At 40.4% G+C, this 17,984-nt stretch overlaps 1 protein-coding gene across 2 annotated transcripts in view; it reads right to left on the reverse strand.

The window, feature by feature from the left end:
- Window positions 1-4,028: 4,028 nt before the first annotated feature.
- lsm12b (LSM12 homolog b) overlaps window positions 4,029-17,984 on the reverse strand; it is a 41,047-nt gene continuing 27,091 nt past the window's right edge. The window contains exons 4-6 of one of the 2 annotated variants that reach the window (XM_070864018.1): window positions 14,891-15,017; window positions 12,021-12,115; window positions 4,795-4,881 (exon numbers count right to left, since the gene is read on the reverse strand). In XM_070864018.1, coding sequence (XP_070720119.1) covers window positions 12,056-12,115; window positions 14,891-15,017 — 187 coding nt within the window. In that variant the 3' untranslated portion in view covers window positions 4,795-4,881; window positions 12,021-12,055. Of the gene's footprint in view, window positions 4,882-12,020; window positions 12,116-14,890; window positions 15,018-17,984 lie in introns of both variants that reach the window. The other variant, XM_070864017.1, reaches the window with a different exon arrangement.

Here is a 17,984-nt window from a genome sequence, read left to right on the forward strand (position 1 = left end):
TCCACCATGCTCATTATAGCCTCAAAGAATTCCAGTAAATTAGTTAAACATGATTTCCCCTTCATGAATCCATATTGCGTCTGCGTGATTGCGCTAGTCCTATCTAGATGTCCCGCTATTTCTTCCTTAATGATAGCTTCAAGCATTTTCCTCACTACAGATGTTAAACTAACCGGCCTATAGTTACCTGCCTTTTGTCTGCCCCCTTTTTTAAACAGAGACGTTACATTAACTGCTTTCCAATCCTAGCATGGATTGAGGATTGGTTAACGGACAGAAAAGAGAGTAGGAATAAATGGGTCATTTTCGGGTTGGTAGACTGTAACTAGTGGGGTACCACAAGGATCAGTGCTTGGGCCTCAGCTATTCACAATCTATATCAATGATTTAGATGAGGGGACTAAATGTAATATATCCAAGTTTGCTGATGATACAAAGCTAGATGGGAATGTAAGTTGTGAGGAAGATGCAGAGAGACCGCAAGGGGCTATAGATAGGCTAAGTGAGTGGGCAAAAACATGGCAAATGGAATATAATGTGGAGAAATGTGAAGTTATGCACTTTGGTAGGAAAAATAGAAAAGCAGAGTATTTTGCAAATGGTGGGATTGGCAAATATTGGTATTCAGAGGGACCTAGGTGTCCTTGTACACAAGCCACTGAAAGCTAACATGTAGGTACAGCAAGCAATTAAGAAAACAAATGGTATGTTGACCTTTATTACAAGAGGATTTGAGAAGAGTAAAAATGTCTTACTGCAATTATATAGGGCTCTGGTGAGACCATACCTGGAATATTGTGTACAGTTTTGGTCTCCTTACCTAAGGAAGGATATACTTGTCAAGTATACTTGGAGTGCAACAAAGGTTCGCCAGACCGATTCCTGGGAGGGAGGGGGGGGGGGAATTGACCTCCGAGGAGAGATTGAGTAAACTAGGTCTATATTGTTAAGTTCAGAAGGATGAGGTGATCTCATTGAAACATACAAAATTCTTACAGGATAGATGTTTCCCCTGGCTGGGGAGTCTCGAACCAGGGGTTACAGACTCAGAATAAGGGGTCGGCCATTTAGGACTGAGACAAGGAGAAACTTCTTCACTCAAGAGGGTGGTGAATCTTTGGAATTCTCTATCTGAGGGGGCTATGGATGTTCAATCGTTGAGTATATTCACAACAGGAATCAATAGATTTTTGAATATTAAGGTAATTAAGGGATATGGAGATAGAGCAGGAAGGGAGTGGAGGTAGATCTGCCGTGATCGTATTGAATGGTGGAGCAGGCTCAAGGGGCTGAATGGTCTACTCCTGTTCCTAATCCTTGTTCTTATAAGGGCTCATGAGGTTGGGGTAATATAGTAGCATGGATTGAGGATTGGTTAATGGACAAGAAAGTAGGAATAAACAGGTCTTTTTCAGGTTGACGGTCTGCAACTAGTGAGATCAGTGCTGGGGCCTCAGCTATTTACAATCTATATTAAAGACCTAGATAAAGGGACCGAGTGTAATGCATCCACATTTGCTGACGATACAAAGCTAGGGGGGGACAGTAAGCTGTAGGGAGGAACAGTGTCTTCAAAGGGATATAGACTAAGTGAGTGGGCAGTATAATGTGGGGAAATGAAAGGTTACTCACTTTGGTAGGAAGAATAGAAAAGAGAGAATATTTTTTAAATGCTGACCAACTTTTAAATGTTGGTGTTGAGAGATTTGGCTGTCCTCGTGCAACAAAAAACTAGTGTGCAGGTACAGCAAGCAATAAGAAAGGCAAATAACATGTTGGCCTTTATTGCTTGCTACAATTGTGCAGGGTCTTGGCGAGACCACACCTGGAGTACTGTGCAGTTTTGGTCTCTTTACCCAATGAAGGATATGCTTGCCTTGGAGGCGGTGCAACAAAGATTCACTAGATTGATTCCTGGGATGAAGGGGCTGTCCTATGCTGAGATATTGTGGAGAATGAGCCTATAATCCTAGAGTTCGGAAGAGAAGTAATCTCATTGAAAAATAAAAGATTCTGAAGGGGATTAACAGGGTAGATGCTGAGAGGTTGTTTCCCCTGGCTGGAGTGTCTAAAACTAGGGGGTATAATCTCAGGATAAGGGGTCAGCCATTTAGGACCGATGAGAAATTTCTTCACTGAGAGGGCTGTGAATCTTTGGAATTCTCTGACCCAGAGGGCTGTGAATGCTGAATCTTGGATGTCAACGCCTTAGGACATTTTACTACGTTAAAGGCGCTATATAAATACAAGTGGTTGTTGTATATGAAAGGCGGAGATCGATAGATTTTAGGACTCTATGGAGATGGGGCAGGAAAGTGGAATTGAGGTCCATGATTAGCCATGATCTTATTGAATGACAGAACAGGTTCGAGGGCCATATGACCTACTTCAGCTCCTATTTCTTATGATCTTGAGGTTCTAGCCCCAATGCCAAATTCGATTTCAGCCACAATATTGTATTGAAGCACCGCCAGAAAGTATTACTGGGCTGCTCAACGCACACCTTCAAGAGCAGAAGTCATCCTCTTGACTAAAGAAAATGTGCGCACACCTCATGTAGGTAAGAAAGTATACATCCCTCCAATCCTTTCCCAAATCTCTTCTTACTGAGCCACATCAATGTTGCTCTTGGATGGCACCGCCGTGCATTAGATTAGCCAAGGACAGACTTATTCAATCCCTTCATTTTGACCTCCTCGAAACAACGAGGAGGCTTATGGTCTAGCTTCAACAAACTGCCCGTAGTAGCACAGATTAAATCAATTCAGCAGGGGACAAATTGCATCTCACTACTTCATGACAGTACACCAGAAGGTTGCATACATAACAATTTAAGCTTTGTTTTACAAAAATGAATGGGGAGGGAAGCACAAACATTTTTTTGCATTTACCCATGAGTTATATTTAGCAACCCCAAATTTCCCCGAAGAAATTTTCCAAGATACAAGGGTACTGCTAGAAAATCAATACCATAAATTGTTCAGAATTTTTCAAAACATGATGCAAAGATTAGCAAGGGGGAAAACATAATTCATGTACCAAATGCAGGGCATCCATGAGAGCTTAACTTGCAAAAATTAGGAAGCAAAAGCACACAAGATTCACATAGCTTAAAATGTTGAACTTTTAACTCTTCATGGGAAATTCCTTCTCCAAATTACAAAAGGAACAAGACCATTTATCCATTCGGTAATACAGCAGCCCCCAATCTTTTTTTTTTAAGCAAACCGTACTCAAAATCACTGGATTGTGAACAATCACTATTAGTGGCATAATGTATTAAATTCATATTTAATCATATTCTACCACTCAGTAGACAATGCTTTGATTTTAAATCATAGCAAAAGATAACTCTAGGAGCAAGGGGAGAGATGAAAGAAATAATTGTACAGAGTACCTGCTATTGAAATACAATAAAAATGATGTAATTGCTAATACTGTACAAATATTACAAGTTCATTCCTCTAGTCAACACCAAGCTTATCTCCGTATAGTTTGTCATTGGAATCTACCAGAATTGTCAGATCTGAGCTGTGATGGTTTTAAAATTTGAGTAACAAAGGACACATACACAATACCTTTCAAATAATCCAGAAAGGTTTAACTTGGGGTAGGATGTTAATATTATACATTTCCATCCTGTGCTAAATTTCAATACAACACTTCATTATATTTGTTCAAGGTGTTTTGAACATTACAAATGATTTTCTGTGACATAATGGTAAACAGCTGCCCTTTGTTAAAAGAATCTCATGAAGGAAACATCAAAGTAGAGAATAACAAACACCAGTTATAAATTTCTTCTTACTCTCTTTAATTTCATTTTTTCAATCAAAATAAGACAATAACAGATTCAGCTTTAAAATGTTTTTTTTTTTTAAATTCCTCCAATTTATATTATAGTGTTGTGCTGACAGGGACTGCGAATAAAAATATACATTATCATAGATTCTTCACCAGCCTATAAAAAGGACTTTTTAAATGACTGTTACTGTCTAATTTTATTATGCAAAGACCAGGCGACAACCTTTTTCTTCCAATTTAATGAAGTGTACAGTACATGACACATGCAAAACTGCATGAACAGTTATATCCTTTAAAACGGCCACACTCTCCGTAAGCACTGTCTTAGCAAGACAAACCGATTCTGTACACAGTCAGAGGATATAAGCTAATGAGCCAAATCTTCCATCATCAGATACTCAATTCTTCACTGGAAGACTTTTCTGTGATGTTTTTAAAAAACTGGACTTATTCCTTCTGGGAATAAGTTTCTGGGAAAAAAAAAAGGACTCAAAAAGGAAATCTCTCCTAAATGGGACAACCACTTAACATGTTAAATTACCTTCTTGCTTTGCTTTTTTTCCTCCTTTGAACACTATTACTACAAACAGCTGGTTTGTTACTCTAACAAATGTTTGAAAGTTGTGTGTGTTGTGCAGGTCACAGACAGCAGTTTAGGATCTACCTAAAGAGTGTAATGGACAAAATGAAAAAGCAAATGAACATGTAAAAAATAAAATTAACAAAATATCTGACCTTTTTTAATTTTTTTTTAAAGCAAACAAAGGAAAAAGGTAATTTATAGTTAGTCAAGTTACAATAAGTGTTGTCTTTTATGCTTTTTTTTTGTAAAGTCTGTTCTCTTCTGGAAGTGGAAATGTCAGCTCACTGTAGATTCTCCCTGGAAAATGTGTGGACTACCCCCTCCCCATCCCAGGAAAAAAAAATTCCCCCCCCACCTCCCCTCCCCATCAAGCTCTGCAAAGGACCTATCCAAGCCACTCAGGACGACAAGGCAGTTTCCTTCTGTGTTTGCTGTGCTTGTGAACGTTGTTGCATTAACTTCTGATTTTCCAAATCTCTAAAATGTTTCTCGACCTAAAAGAAAGGAAGAGAAATAAATAAAACCAAAACAAGCAAATCACAATTATATTCTTTCCATTCAATAGTTAAGTCCAGCAGTTTCAATAGACCAATAAAGGTATGTGCAGGGCAAATTGTTTTTTTTTTTAAAAAGCGGATAGTCATTTTATATGAGTCAAACATTATTCCAGAAATGATTACTATCCTAAATCTTGAACAAAATTACAATACTCTGGTAAACCCAATTATAAAATGATAAAATTGCATGCTCCCTAATGAAGTCAATAAATACATTATGTGGTACTGTACTGAACTTTTCAAAGCAGATGGTCCCAAATTCAATTTTGGTAGAGGCATGAGAGCTCTCCACATCCTAGCCATCCATACAGGGTAGTCTTTTTGCTCCCAATAGTCATTACAAATGCACCAAGGGGAATGGGCTCCGCTGCAATGAGCCAAATAACTAAATAGCCCACCAGCGCTCAGGAGGAATGACATGTGTGAAACTAGCCCAGCAAAAATCTCAGCAAAGATCATTTGAACAAGTATGAGCTGATCAAAGTTAGCATCAATGTGTGAAGGGCAAGTCACATCTGACTAATCTAATGGATTTCTTTGAGGTGGTAACTAACATGGTGGACAGGAGTGTGTCTATCGATGTTGCCTCTGTCAACTTCTAGAAAGCATTTGATAAAGTTCCACACAAGAGATTACTAGCAAAGTTAAAAGTGCACAGAAAGAATTGTGTCATGAGTTGGTAATGATTGGGGGGGGGGGAGGAGACAGAGAGTAGAGATAAAGGGACTGTACTCTGATTGGTGGTATAATGCAAGTGGTGTTTCCCAGGGATCCATACTGGGGCCTCAGTTTTACACCAAATGGATCATAACTTAGATAAAGGAAGAGAGAGTTGTATATCCAAGTTTACAACTGGCACTTCTCGGAGGTACATCATGTTGTGTAGATGGAACAGAAGCTATAAAGGAGTGTAGTCAGATTGAGTGGGCAAAACTGGCAGATGGGAGTTCAAAGTGCAGAATTGTGAAGTTATCCACGTTGGATCCAAGAAGACATTCTAAATTCAGAGATGAGGTACTGTGGAGAAAGGGGATTTAGGGAAGTAAATAATTAAAAACTAGTGCACAGGTACAAAATGTAATCAAAAAGGCTAATGGAATGTTGGCCCTTATCTCAAAAGGATGAGAATACAAAAAGGGAGGAAGTTATGCTTCAATTGCAGAGCCTTCATCAGACACCATCTGGAGTACTGTGTTCAATTTTGGGCACTGCACTTCAAGAAAGATATATTAGTCTTGGAAGGGGTATAGTGCAGATTCACCAGAATGGTACCAGGGCTTAAAGGATTAAATTATGTAGACAGGTTGCACAGACTGGGGGTTGTATTCCTTTGAGCTTAGAAGGATGAGAGTGATCTAATTGAGGAGTTTAAAATTATAAAAAAGGATTCCATGCAGCAGTTAAGAGAGGTTATTTCCTCTGGTGGGAGAATCCAGAACAAGGCAGCACAATCTTAAAATGAGAGCTAGGTGAAATCAGAGGATGCACTTTTCCCCCCAAGCAAAGGGTAGTGGAAATCTGGAAAACTCTCTCCAAACAAGTTGTGGGTGCTGGGTCAATTGAAATTTTCAAGACTGAATGACAGATTTTTTTTTATTAGTTAAGGGGATCAAGGGATATAGAGCTAATGTGAGTAAATGGAGTCGAGATGCGGATCAGCCACAATCTAACTGAATGGCGGAACAGGCTAAGGGTGGGGGGGGGGGGGGGGGGGGGGAAGGAATGCACTTACACAAATCACAAGATGGAACCAGTTCAGAACTGAAAATGCAAAGTTTGTGTACCTGCTAAGTACCACAATTCTAAAAGGCCATTTTATTTTACACAAGCATAATGTGCATTAACAGACAAGTTAACCAGCATAAAACAATCTCAATTTAAAATTTATTCTTCAGACTCGTGTTCATAAAACCCATAGTAAGCGTTGTTATCCAAATTACATTTGTAGATTTACTGCAAAGTGAAAATATGGAGCTCTTGCTCTGAATTTAAACTGGAATTCAAAGCAAGTTCATTCAAGAACACAAAACTGAAATAAAATGCAGGCAAGAAGAACGCATCAGTTGAATACCTTTTCAAATATATTGTACTAACAAGTGCACGACCAAGACTAATCTTCTACAAAAACAAATAGGTTCCATACGGAGTACAGGGAAGGGACCCAGAGGTTGAACTGGCATGCTTCTAAATCAACACCAGGGAGTGCCTGGAATGCATTTGAAATATATAAAATGTGCAACATTTTATTTTAGTTTAGTGTTAAATGTATTGTTTTCCAAACACAGGAGAACCATAGTAGAGTCACACTTCTGAAGTCAGAAAAGGTTCCCTGCTTCTCCTTCTCCCCCTCCCTCCCAACACCACCACCCCCCCACAATGCCCTTATAAAATATATCCAACTGCAAGAGCGATTAATCTAGCCTTTACTTTACTGCCTCCTGGAAAGAAACTTCCAATAACCAGCAGATGAACTTCAGGCAACCATTTCCTTTTAGAGCCTGAAGTCAGTTTTGCACAAAAATGGATTTAACATAAATCATGGGCTTCCAGTTTCATTCAGGAATTTGGATAATGTGTATCAGCCAAAATGAACATTGAGCTTTTACTTTAAAAAAATTAAATGCCTGGTTCCAAACAACTTAATGCACGCAGCACTCTCGTCAGTATTACAAGCAATGATGGGATTAAAAATCTAGTCTCAAAGTAAATGCTTTCAAGAAACCGTTAGTTTTGCATAACCAGATGTACTATCGATGAAGCCAAACAGAATAACTGGATGTATCAATATACAACTGCCTTTTCTCATTAGGTAAACAGGTTTTGGTAGTGATTAAATAGAACAGTATTTATTATGTAAATCATTCTATACTGCACAAAAGAAAAATTGTACTAAGAAGCCATCATATTTTTCTGAAATTTCAGCCAATGACGATCACAAAAAGTTGGCAATAATCACAGTAATGTAGCTAACAGCTGCTGCTAACATAGGAACAGAAACCACCGTTGATCCATATCCCTGGATACCCTTACCCAAAAGTTATATACGTAGCTATGTGGCTTCCTCTTAAATAGTTCTATGCTATAGTTGACGGCACTTCGAAACATGAGTGGGTCCATTCAGCCACTCAAGTCTGTTCTATCAGTCAATTAGATCATGGCTGATCTGTACCTCAACTCTATACACTCGCCATTGCTCCATATCCCTTAATACCCTTACGCAACAAAAACCTAGCAATCTCAGTGTTGAAAATTTGAATTGACGCAGCCCTCCAGTCTTTCGGGGGGGGGCAAAAAGAGTTCCAGATATCCACTACCCTTTGTGAGGAAAATGTTTTACTTGATTCCATTCTTGAACAGCCTCGCTCTTATTTTAAGATTGTGCCCCCTTGTTCTGGATTCCCCACCAGAAGAAGTGAGTTTCTCTGTATCTACGCTATCAAATCCCTGTATCATTTTAAACACTTCAAAAATATCACCCTCAACCATCTAAACTCAAGGGAATACAAGCCAAGCTTATGCAACCAGCTCTCATAATTTAGCACTTCATGCCTTGGTATAATTCTGGTGAATCTGCGCTGTAATCCTACCAAGGCCATTATACCCTTCCTGAAGTGCGATGCCCAAAATTGAACGCAGTACGCCAGATGGGGTCTGACCAAGGCTCTGTACAACTGAAGCCCAACTTCCTCCCCTTTGAATTCCAGTCCCCTTGATATAAAGGCCAAATTCAAATAGAAATTTATGATTTTTTCTATCCCTTCATTAGCAATTAATTTAAGCATCTTGGGATGTTTTACTACATTAAAGGCACTATATAAATAAGTTATTATTAGGGATTTATGTACTTGGACACCCAAATCCTTTTGCTCCTCCACAGTTCCTCGTCTCTTGCCATTTAGAAGATATTCCAATTTGTCATTTCTGAATCCAAAATGGATCTCCCACTTCCCCACACTGAGCTCCATCTGCCAGTTTTGCCCACTTAATCAATGTTTAGGTCCCTTTGCAACTTCCTGCTCCCATCTATACAACCTACTATGCCCCCTAAATTGGCATTATCTCCAAATTTAGATATACAACTCTCTTTCCTTCATTAAAGTCATTAATTTATGGCGGAAAGCCGAGGTCCCAGCACAAATCCCTGGAGAATACCACTTCACACATCCTGTCAGAGTGCATTCCCTTTATCCCTAACTGGTGTCACCTACCTCCCAACCAATTACTAACCCCAGTCACAAAGTTATCTCCAATTCCATGCGTTTATTTTTATTAATCTCTTATCCATAGATACCTCCCTATCTACCAGGTTAGTGAACTCCTCAAAAAAAATGAAATTAATTAGTCATACGTGATCTGCTCATAACAAATCCATGTTGACTCTATCAGCTTATGCTTGTCCAAGTACTCAGTCACCCGGTCTCTGATGATAGATTCCAGTAACTTCCCCACAACAGGTCTGTAGTTTCCTGCTTTTGCCCTCCCTCTCTTCTGAAATAACAGAGATTTGTAATTATGTAATCCAAAAGGCACAATTCACGAATCTGGAGAGCTTTACAAGGTTATGACTAACGCAACTGCAATTTCCACACTAATCCCCCCCCCCCACCCCCCCCCCGACCCCCCCCCCGCCGCCGTGGAAACCATCAGGTCCTGGAGATTTGTCTCTCAAGTCCCACTATTTTGCCATGACACTTAAAAAAAAAAAACCCACATTAAATGCAATTAGTTTCTCATTTTGACTTAGTTTTAGGTTCCCTTGTACTGCTGGTATTTTGTCCTCTTGCTCTACTGTGAAAACAGATACGAAGTATTTCATTTAACAAGTCTGTCATTGCCCAATTATAGTCTCACCTGCATCTGTCCGAATGGGCCACAGTCCCCTTACTATTTTCTTTTAATATATTTAGGAAAACTTTTATTGTTAGCTTTCATATTCTTTACAATTTTTTCCCATGTTCCTTCTTTGCACCTATTTACCTTCTTTTTTTCCCTTTGTTCTTTTTATAACTCTCCATCCACTGGATTTCTACTTTCCTTGAATTTGTGCAAGCCTTGCTTTTAGATTGATACCGTCCCTTACCTCATTTGTTGACCATGGTTGCTTAATTGCACAAGTAGCGCTTTTGCCTGTTAGGCCATGTACTGGTTTTGTATTGTACCAAATATTTCTGAATAATCCTCAGTTTGTCTGTAGGTTTACCCATTAACAGTTAAGCCCGTGTCAATTTATTTCTCATCCCTTCAAAGTTTGCCTTGCTTAAATTTACAACCTTGGTTTGTGACTCTCCCTTCTCCCTCTCAAACCCAATAACAAATTCAATCATATAGTCACTGTTTGCAAGATGTTCCCTTACCATCCGATGGTTAACTAATTCTGGTCCATTACTCAGCACTAAATTTAGTACTACTTGTTCACTTGTCGGTTCTAAACCATATTGTTCCAGAAAACTGTTAAATACATTCTAGTAATTCATTGCCTTTATTACTTGAGCTGTTCGGTTTCTCAGTCTGTGAAAATTAAAATATCCCATTATGTCTGCTACATGCTTCCCTGATCTCCATATTTATACATCCTCCCACTACATCACTACTGTCAGGAGGTCTGTAGACAGGTCTAAAGTCTTGCATCCTTTGTTCTACCCAGTGTTTCCACTGCCTCATCACCCTCACTGAAAACCTCTCTTTCTCCTGCTGAAATCAAGTGGAAAATATTCACTTTGAAGTTCATTTTTTCCTGTGCAGATGGAACATTGTTCTTTGGTGCCAGAAACATAACCAAGCCAATGGAGGACAGTTAGGATTTATAAACTACATCACAAACTGGATTCTTGCATATTTGTACAAGTTATGTTTAATCTATCTGGTACATTTGAAAACAAAGCATATTACTGTTGAAGATTCATTTATAACACAAAAGCAGCATTTTCTGGTATTTAGTCAAATATTACAGTATTTGTCCAAGCCCTTGAGCATGTCAATTTGTTTGGGTCGCATACATAATTCAGTTTAGTTTCTGCTCAACTCCTTTTCCTTCTACACTTGCTTTGTATGTTTTAAATAATTTGAATATATGGGCATATGATTTAAGGTAACAGGATATCTATAAAATAGCTTTAGCTTCACTCACATGGTATAGGAAATCAAACCAGAACTGTCCACTGTGTTGATATACTATAGCACATTGCAGTATCTACTATTCCAAGTATAAACAGTGATTTTTATTTAGTTTCAAGCTTATTTTGCATCAGTCCTTTGATTCAGAGACAGTGACACAATTACTTCTGGTAAAGTTACACCAGCTTACTAGAATCAGAATTTTGCAGCACAGGAGGTGGCCCATTGTGCCTGTGCCAGCTCTATTCTGCAACTGACTATACTAGCTTCAGCCAAGCACCGACCAAGATACGCATAAAAGGAAAATTGTCTTCGTGAAAAGTGGTCCGCAAGTGTGTTTGGATTCACAAAAAAAATGTCAAAATCACCACTTCGTGACACTACTGCAATGGAAGTAATACATGGCTTTCCCCCTTCTCCTAGAAAAGAAGTTAATGCCTTTTCCCATGAAAACCGTGACTCTTTGCAAGCTTCAGCATAAAGGGGTTTTAGAGGGAAGAGACAGAGAGAAGCTAAATAAATTGAATGGAGGAATATTGTCCCTTGGTCAATATTAAACGATTTACAGCTTGCATAATTTAACTGAATTTAGATTTGATGTGCTTGTCTAGCAATATGACAGACATGTAGCTATACTGAAGAAAGCTTTCAAGCTAACATAATCAACACTGGAATATCTAGTTTTTAGTACTAGTTATTTCATCTACATGGGAAAAACAAGTAGATAGTTCTTTGATAGCAGCCATTACTTGCTTGGAGAGACAAGCAGCCTCATCATCAGTGGATGATCCCATGAGGCTGAAATGCATAACTAGTAGCTCACTGCTTATTTCTTTTTTTTCTTACAGCTAAGTGTATGGTGCTCATTGCACAAAAAAGCTTTAAGCACAAATTTAAAAAAACAGCAGCCCCATTTCTCCCCAATGTACTTTAATCAACAGCAGGTAGCCTACTGACATTACCTGACAAAAGGCTGTTAACGTTCTCTCCTAAGCAGTTAATGGCTGCTATCAGGCAAGTGGAAACCTCCACTTTGAAACTTGTTTTTACTGTATAGCTGAAATGATAGAAAATAATTAGTGCTTTGTGCCGACTATTAAAAAGTTTACATTTTAACAACGGATGAAATAAACTGAATACCTTGAGGCCAGAAATGTATTATGTCCACTCAAATTTAGTCAACGGTCATTTACAGATCATTATTTAAATTTATCCTACCAGTTAAGTTTGTGGGGAAATGAATATCGCAACTGTTGGTTGCAGTAAAACAAATGAAGTTGGTTAGAACTTGGGAAGTTTCCTTTCATAAAGTCTCAAGGAACTAATAAACCCAATTTTGAAATTTACCGAGTTTTATACTGATAATCGTGAGTCATCCAGCTGACCAAAGTGTTCTCTAAATAAACAGGGTGCTGAATGGACAGCGTCACTTCACTAAATGTGCAACAGGGAAAGATTAGTAAAAAACGCCATGAAAATTCCATTCCTTCTCAAGGGATGAGATGGCATTAAAATTTGTCACTCATTTGTCTGAAAAATGATTCTTGAGCCCCCTTCTGCTCTGAGCAGGCTATCTATAGACCAAACAAATCAAGAGGTGGGTGGAAATTGACTGTTTTGGGATTTTAATGAAATTGCAATGGTATGAGCAGTATGTGATTATGTTTCAGTATGAAGCTCATATTAGATGACAATCAATTCAAACGAATTAAGTAAGCACCAGACTCAATTGTCAGTTCAAGTATTCAGTGGGACTTTGAATGTGTTACTTGCATTCCACAATACTATCAGCCATGACATGAAGTTAAAGTCCGAGTAAAATTTAGCTATTAAATATATTGTTTGCCCATACTTTTAACAGTATGGAGGCCAAGATTTACGAACAAAAGACAGTTTATCTTAAAAGTAACTAAACCCTAAAGTTACAGAAGCCTTGTCAGAATTAACAGTACAGGGTACTTTGTCATTTCAGATTCAAAATCACTATCGTGTACCTACTGACTACTTCTAAATTTAAAATTTATATCTTGGGATACTATACAATATTAATACAAACCAAAAACACTACATTAATGAATAGTTCTTGGGGCATAAAACTAAAGCAATTTTCTAAAATAAGGAAACTACATAAAATGTTAGTTATACCTGGTGACGGTACTAAAAAAAAAGATATTGCATTGCAAAAGGTGTAAGCAACATCAAAGTCCAGCTTGGGAAACACAGGTACATACAATTAAATCAAATCCAATTAAATTGCAGGCTACATAAAATGAAAATGCATGTAACGTTTATTCTTGTATTATTTTTGTTGAATGCTGATTTTGCTATTATGGTGGGGCCACCGTCAACACAAGGAAATATCTTGCTAAATACAACAGGTCTAGCAACAATCACTGCGACAAGTTGGAACTCCTACTCTTTTTTTTTAAAAAAGCTATTCCGTTTTAGCAGGTTTCCCGATAGCAATAATTATAGATTGTTTTATTAGCCATCCAACACAATTCAAATGTTTAGCAAGTATACAATAAATGTTAAAAATGCATGCATCTTTACAAATGGTTTGGTTATCTCCAAAATATATATTAACAAAATCTTTAAGATACTAAATGGAATTCACATGCATGTGGAGAATTGGATTGAGGGGCAATACAAATTCTGAATTCCCTTTGTAGGATCGTTTTTGTGAAAAGTATTTTCTCTTTCCTCCAAGTGTCTCCCTGAAGCATACACCAATGCTAACTGAACATAAGGAAGTGGGTCACCTGACTCCATCATGGCTTCACAAAAGCTAGCTATTTTAAGTTACACAACTACTACAAAGATGAGGTGCTGAGCAATCAGGAGCACAATATGATAGAAAGACTACATTCCACCACTCAGTGGTGCACTTGCTTGAAGCTCCAGTCCACAGCCTCCTTGGGCCAGATATAAATGAAGCAACAAGAGTTGAAGACCATGCCTTCATGTGAGGGCACTCAATGTCAGAATAACCCACATTAAAATGAAACACAGTCTGTAACAATCAAATATATTCAGGCATACAAGTAACATTACAGGGAAGGGTAATAATTTCCAACATAAACTGAGTATCGGTACTTACAAACATGGGAATTTGAGGAAAAAACTACTTTTAAAAGATGTCCCCCCTCTTCCATTCTGCTTCTTGTGTCTCTTGCCAAGTAGGTGACAGCCCACTTTTTCTCCATGGAGCAGTGCAAAAAGATAGTGGGAGTGGAACCTTCCACATGCTTTGGAGGGGGGGGGGGGGGGGGGGGGAGGGGAAAGAGAAAGGAGTACCTGGCCCCGGTGCAGAAGCTCCATAAAGTAATGAAACTGTACAACTATCAAGAACTCGATGGCTAAACTGCAAACGCTCTCTCGTTTGGTGTCATTCTTTTGGCTTCACAAAAAAACAATGACCTGAAATTCTACACAAATGCTCAAAAGAGAACTTTAGTGTAGAGGTGAAATAAGGAATGATGTGCACTCACCCAAACAGAAGGTTTCTTCAAACATCTTTCTGGAAGAGTGAGCATGCTAAATTTACAAAAGGGTTCCCGCACAGTTCACCCATTCTATTGGCAATGCAATTCTCCACGCTGCAGGTTCCCGACCTTAAGCAGGCCATTCGGGAAGGGGGGGGGGGGGAGGGGGAAAGAGAAGCAGACTATAGCGAGGGAGGCACTTCCTCACAAAAATGGGACTCTTTGTGAGGCCTAAAAATGTCATCTGCCTGTCTTCTCTGGCAAAGAATGTCATGTGGAGGGAAACCCTAAATAGGAAGAGAATAAATGTTCTAAATGAGTGTAACAAAATGTACATGTATACTTACTATTTTGCGTACGTGACTTAATGCGCTTCCCTCTTTGCCTCTACAGTTCTCAACCTGGTAAGGTGGTACAATTACAACTTCTTCCATGACGATTATGCTCTTCTCTTGCCATTTACAGTCCTTGATGCTAAAAAAGTATTATATAAGTTTGCTGGGTGAATAGACAACTAATTACAGATTTCCAATCCATTAAGCCATATCAAAATGATTTAAACTTTTGTTTGTCATAATTCTTCTGATGGAACTTAAATGTTCAGTACTGAAAACTGTTGCAATGTCGGGGAAAAGCACAATAGCATTTACAATCATGTTTGTCCACATATCAATTTAATAAGCTTGGTCATGGTAGAGACATTGACTGGGAGGACAGATATTTCCCCAAAGGGGAATGAAATGTACCTTCGTCTCAGAAACTGCCTCTGATGCAGAGACACTACTCCAAGGAAGTAAAAGAAAAATATTTTTTTTAAATAGTTTGGGGAAAGAAAACAGCAACTGCTTGACAGATTAGCCAACAGTTTTATTAGAATAACTTTGCGCTCCTCTATTCGTCCCTTCTCAAAGCAGTGACTGACTACGTGGTATGGTACCAGTAGCCCTGTGAAATCTTGCCCAAGTGGCCATTATCCATAACTTCCTGTCTAGGGTCTCGCATCAGTTATTATTTTAAGTGGTACTGATTTTTTTTTCTGGACCAGGTCTAAATTAATGCCCATGTAGGAAGGAGGGAGGGAAGGACTTCACACTTTTTAAAGTGTAGTTACTGTTATATAGCCAAATGCAGCAGGTAATTTGCATACTGCAAGTTCCACAAACAATGACATAATTGACCAGTTAATCTGTTCTGGTGGTGTTGGTTGAGGGGTAAATGTTGGCCAGCATATTGAAGAAAAGCAGAGAAGCTCTCCCAAATAGTGACATGGGATCTGTGACATCCACCTGAACAGGAAGACAATGCCTCGGTTTATCTTCTCATCCGAAAGAGGGAAACTTCGATAATGAAGCATTCCTTCAGTGGTGCACTAAAGTGACAGCCTAGATTATATGCTCCAAGTCCTGGAGTGTGCGACAGCAATCTGGGATGACTTCTGATTTGATTTTTTCCCCTCTTCCTCCTGCCCATTTTACCACTGGGTGGAAGGAAGAGTGTAGGCAAAAGAAAAGCAGAACCCGGTTCAATTATCACATACGTGCACCTATGTTCCCTTTCATCATAGGCAGTCCCTCGGAATCGAGGAAGACTTGCTTCCACTCTTAGCATGAGTTCTTAGGTGGCTGTACAGTCCAAAACGAGAGCCACAGTCTCTGTCACAGGTGGGACAGTGGTTGAAGGGAAGATTAAGCGGGGAGCCTGGTTTGCTGCACGCTCCTTCCACTGCCTGCGCTTGATTTCTGCATGCTCTCGCGACGATACTCGAGGAGCTCAGCGCCCTCCCGGATGCACTTCCTCCACTTAGGGCGGTCTTTGGCCAGGGACACCAAGGTGTCAGTGGGGATGTCGCACTTTATCATGGAGGCTTTGAGGGTGTCCTTGTAATGTTTCTTCTGCCCACCTTTGGCTCGTTTGACCTGGACGAGTTCCGACTAGAGCGCTTGCTTTGGGAGTCTCATGTCTGGCATGCAAACTATGTGGCCTGCCCAGCAAAGCTGATCAAGTATGGTCAGAGCTTCAATGCTGGGGATGTTGGCCTGGACGAGGACCCTAATGTTGGTGTGTCGGTCCTCCCAGGGGATTTGTAGGATCTTGCGGAGACCTAGTTGGTGGTATTTCTCCAATGACTTGAGGTGTCTACTGTACATGGTCCACGTCTGAGCCATACAGGAGAGCGGGTATTACTATGGCCCTGTAGACCATGAGCTTGGTAACAGTTTTGAGGGCCTGGTCTTCAAACACTCTTTTCCTCAGGCAGCTGAAGGCTACACTGGCGCACTGGAGGCGGTGTTGGATTTTGTCGTCGATGCCTGCTCTTGTTGATAGGAGGCTCCCGAGACAAGAGAAGTGGTCCACGCTGTCCAGGGCCACGCCGTGGATCTTGATGTCTGGGGGGGGGGGGGGGGGGGCAGTGCGGCGCTGCGAGGACAGGCTGGTAGAGGATCTTTGTCTTACTGATGTTTAGCGCAAGGCCCATGCTTTCATACGCTTTGGTAAATACGTTGACTATGTCCTGGAGTGCAGCCTGTGTGTGTGCACAGACGCAGGCATCGTCCGCGTATTGTAGTTCGACGAGAGGTTGGCATGGTCTTGGATCTGGCCTGGAGACAGCAAAGATTGAACAGATTCCCACTGGTTCTGTAGTTTAGTTCCACTCCAGCAGGGAGCTTGTCAACTGCGAGGTGGAGCATGGCAGCGAGGAAGATTAAGAGGGTTGGGGCGATGACACAGCCCTGCTTGGTCCCGGTCCGGATGTGGATTCGGCCTGTGATGGATCCGTTGGTAAGGATCATGGCCTGCATGCCGTCGTGGAGCAGGCGGAGGATGGTAACGTACTTTTGGGGGCATCCGAAACGGAAGAGGACGCTCCATAGACCCTCGCGATTGACAGTGTCAAAGGTCGAAGGCGGCCATGTACAAGGGCTGGCGCTGTTCGCTGCATTTTTCCTGTAGCTGTCACGCTGCAAAAGTCATGTCCGTTGTGCCCCGGAGGAGACGAAATCCACACTGCGACTCCGGTAGGAGCTCCTCGGCCACGGGGAGAAGACGGTTGAGAAGGACTCTAGCGACGACTTTCCCAGTGGCTGATAGCAGAGATATTCCTCTATAGTTGCTACAGTCAGACTTGTCCCTTTTTTAAAAAAGATGGTCACGATCACCGCATCTCGAAGATCACCTGGCATGCTCTCCTCCCTCCAGATGAGAGAGAGATGAGGCTGTGTATTCACACCAACAGTGCCTCTCCGCCATATTTCAGTGCCTCAACAGCGATTCCATCCACTCCAGTAGCCTTGTTATTTTTCTAGCTGTCTTATGGCTTTTTCGTGCAGTGTTGGGGTCTCACTAAGGTGGTGGCGGGTATCATGCTGCGGAATCGAGTAGAGAACACTCGAGTCAAAAGGCAGAGTCTCGATTGAGGAGATCTTCGAAGTGCTCCTCCCA

The sequence above is a fragment of the Pristiophorus japonicus genome, chromosome 21 (genome assembly GCF_044704955.1).
Source record: "Pristiophorus japonicus isolate sPriJap1 chromosome 21, sPriJap1.hap1, whole genome shotgun sequence".
In the NCBI taxonomy this organism is placed as follows: domain Eukaryota; kingdom Metazoa; phylum Chordata; class Chondrichthyes; family Pristiophoridae; genus Pristiophorus; species Pristiophorus japonicus.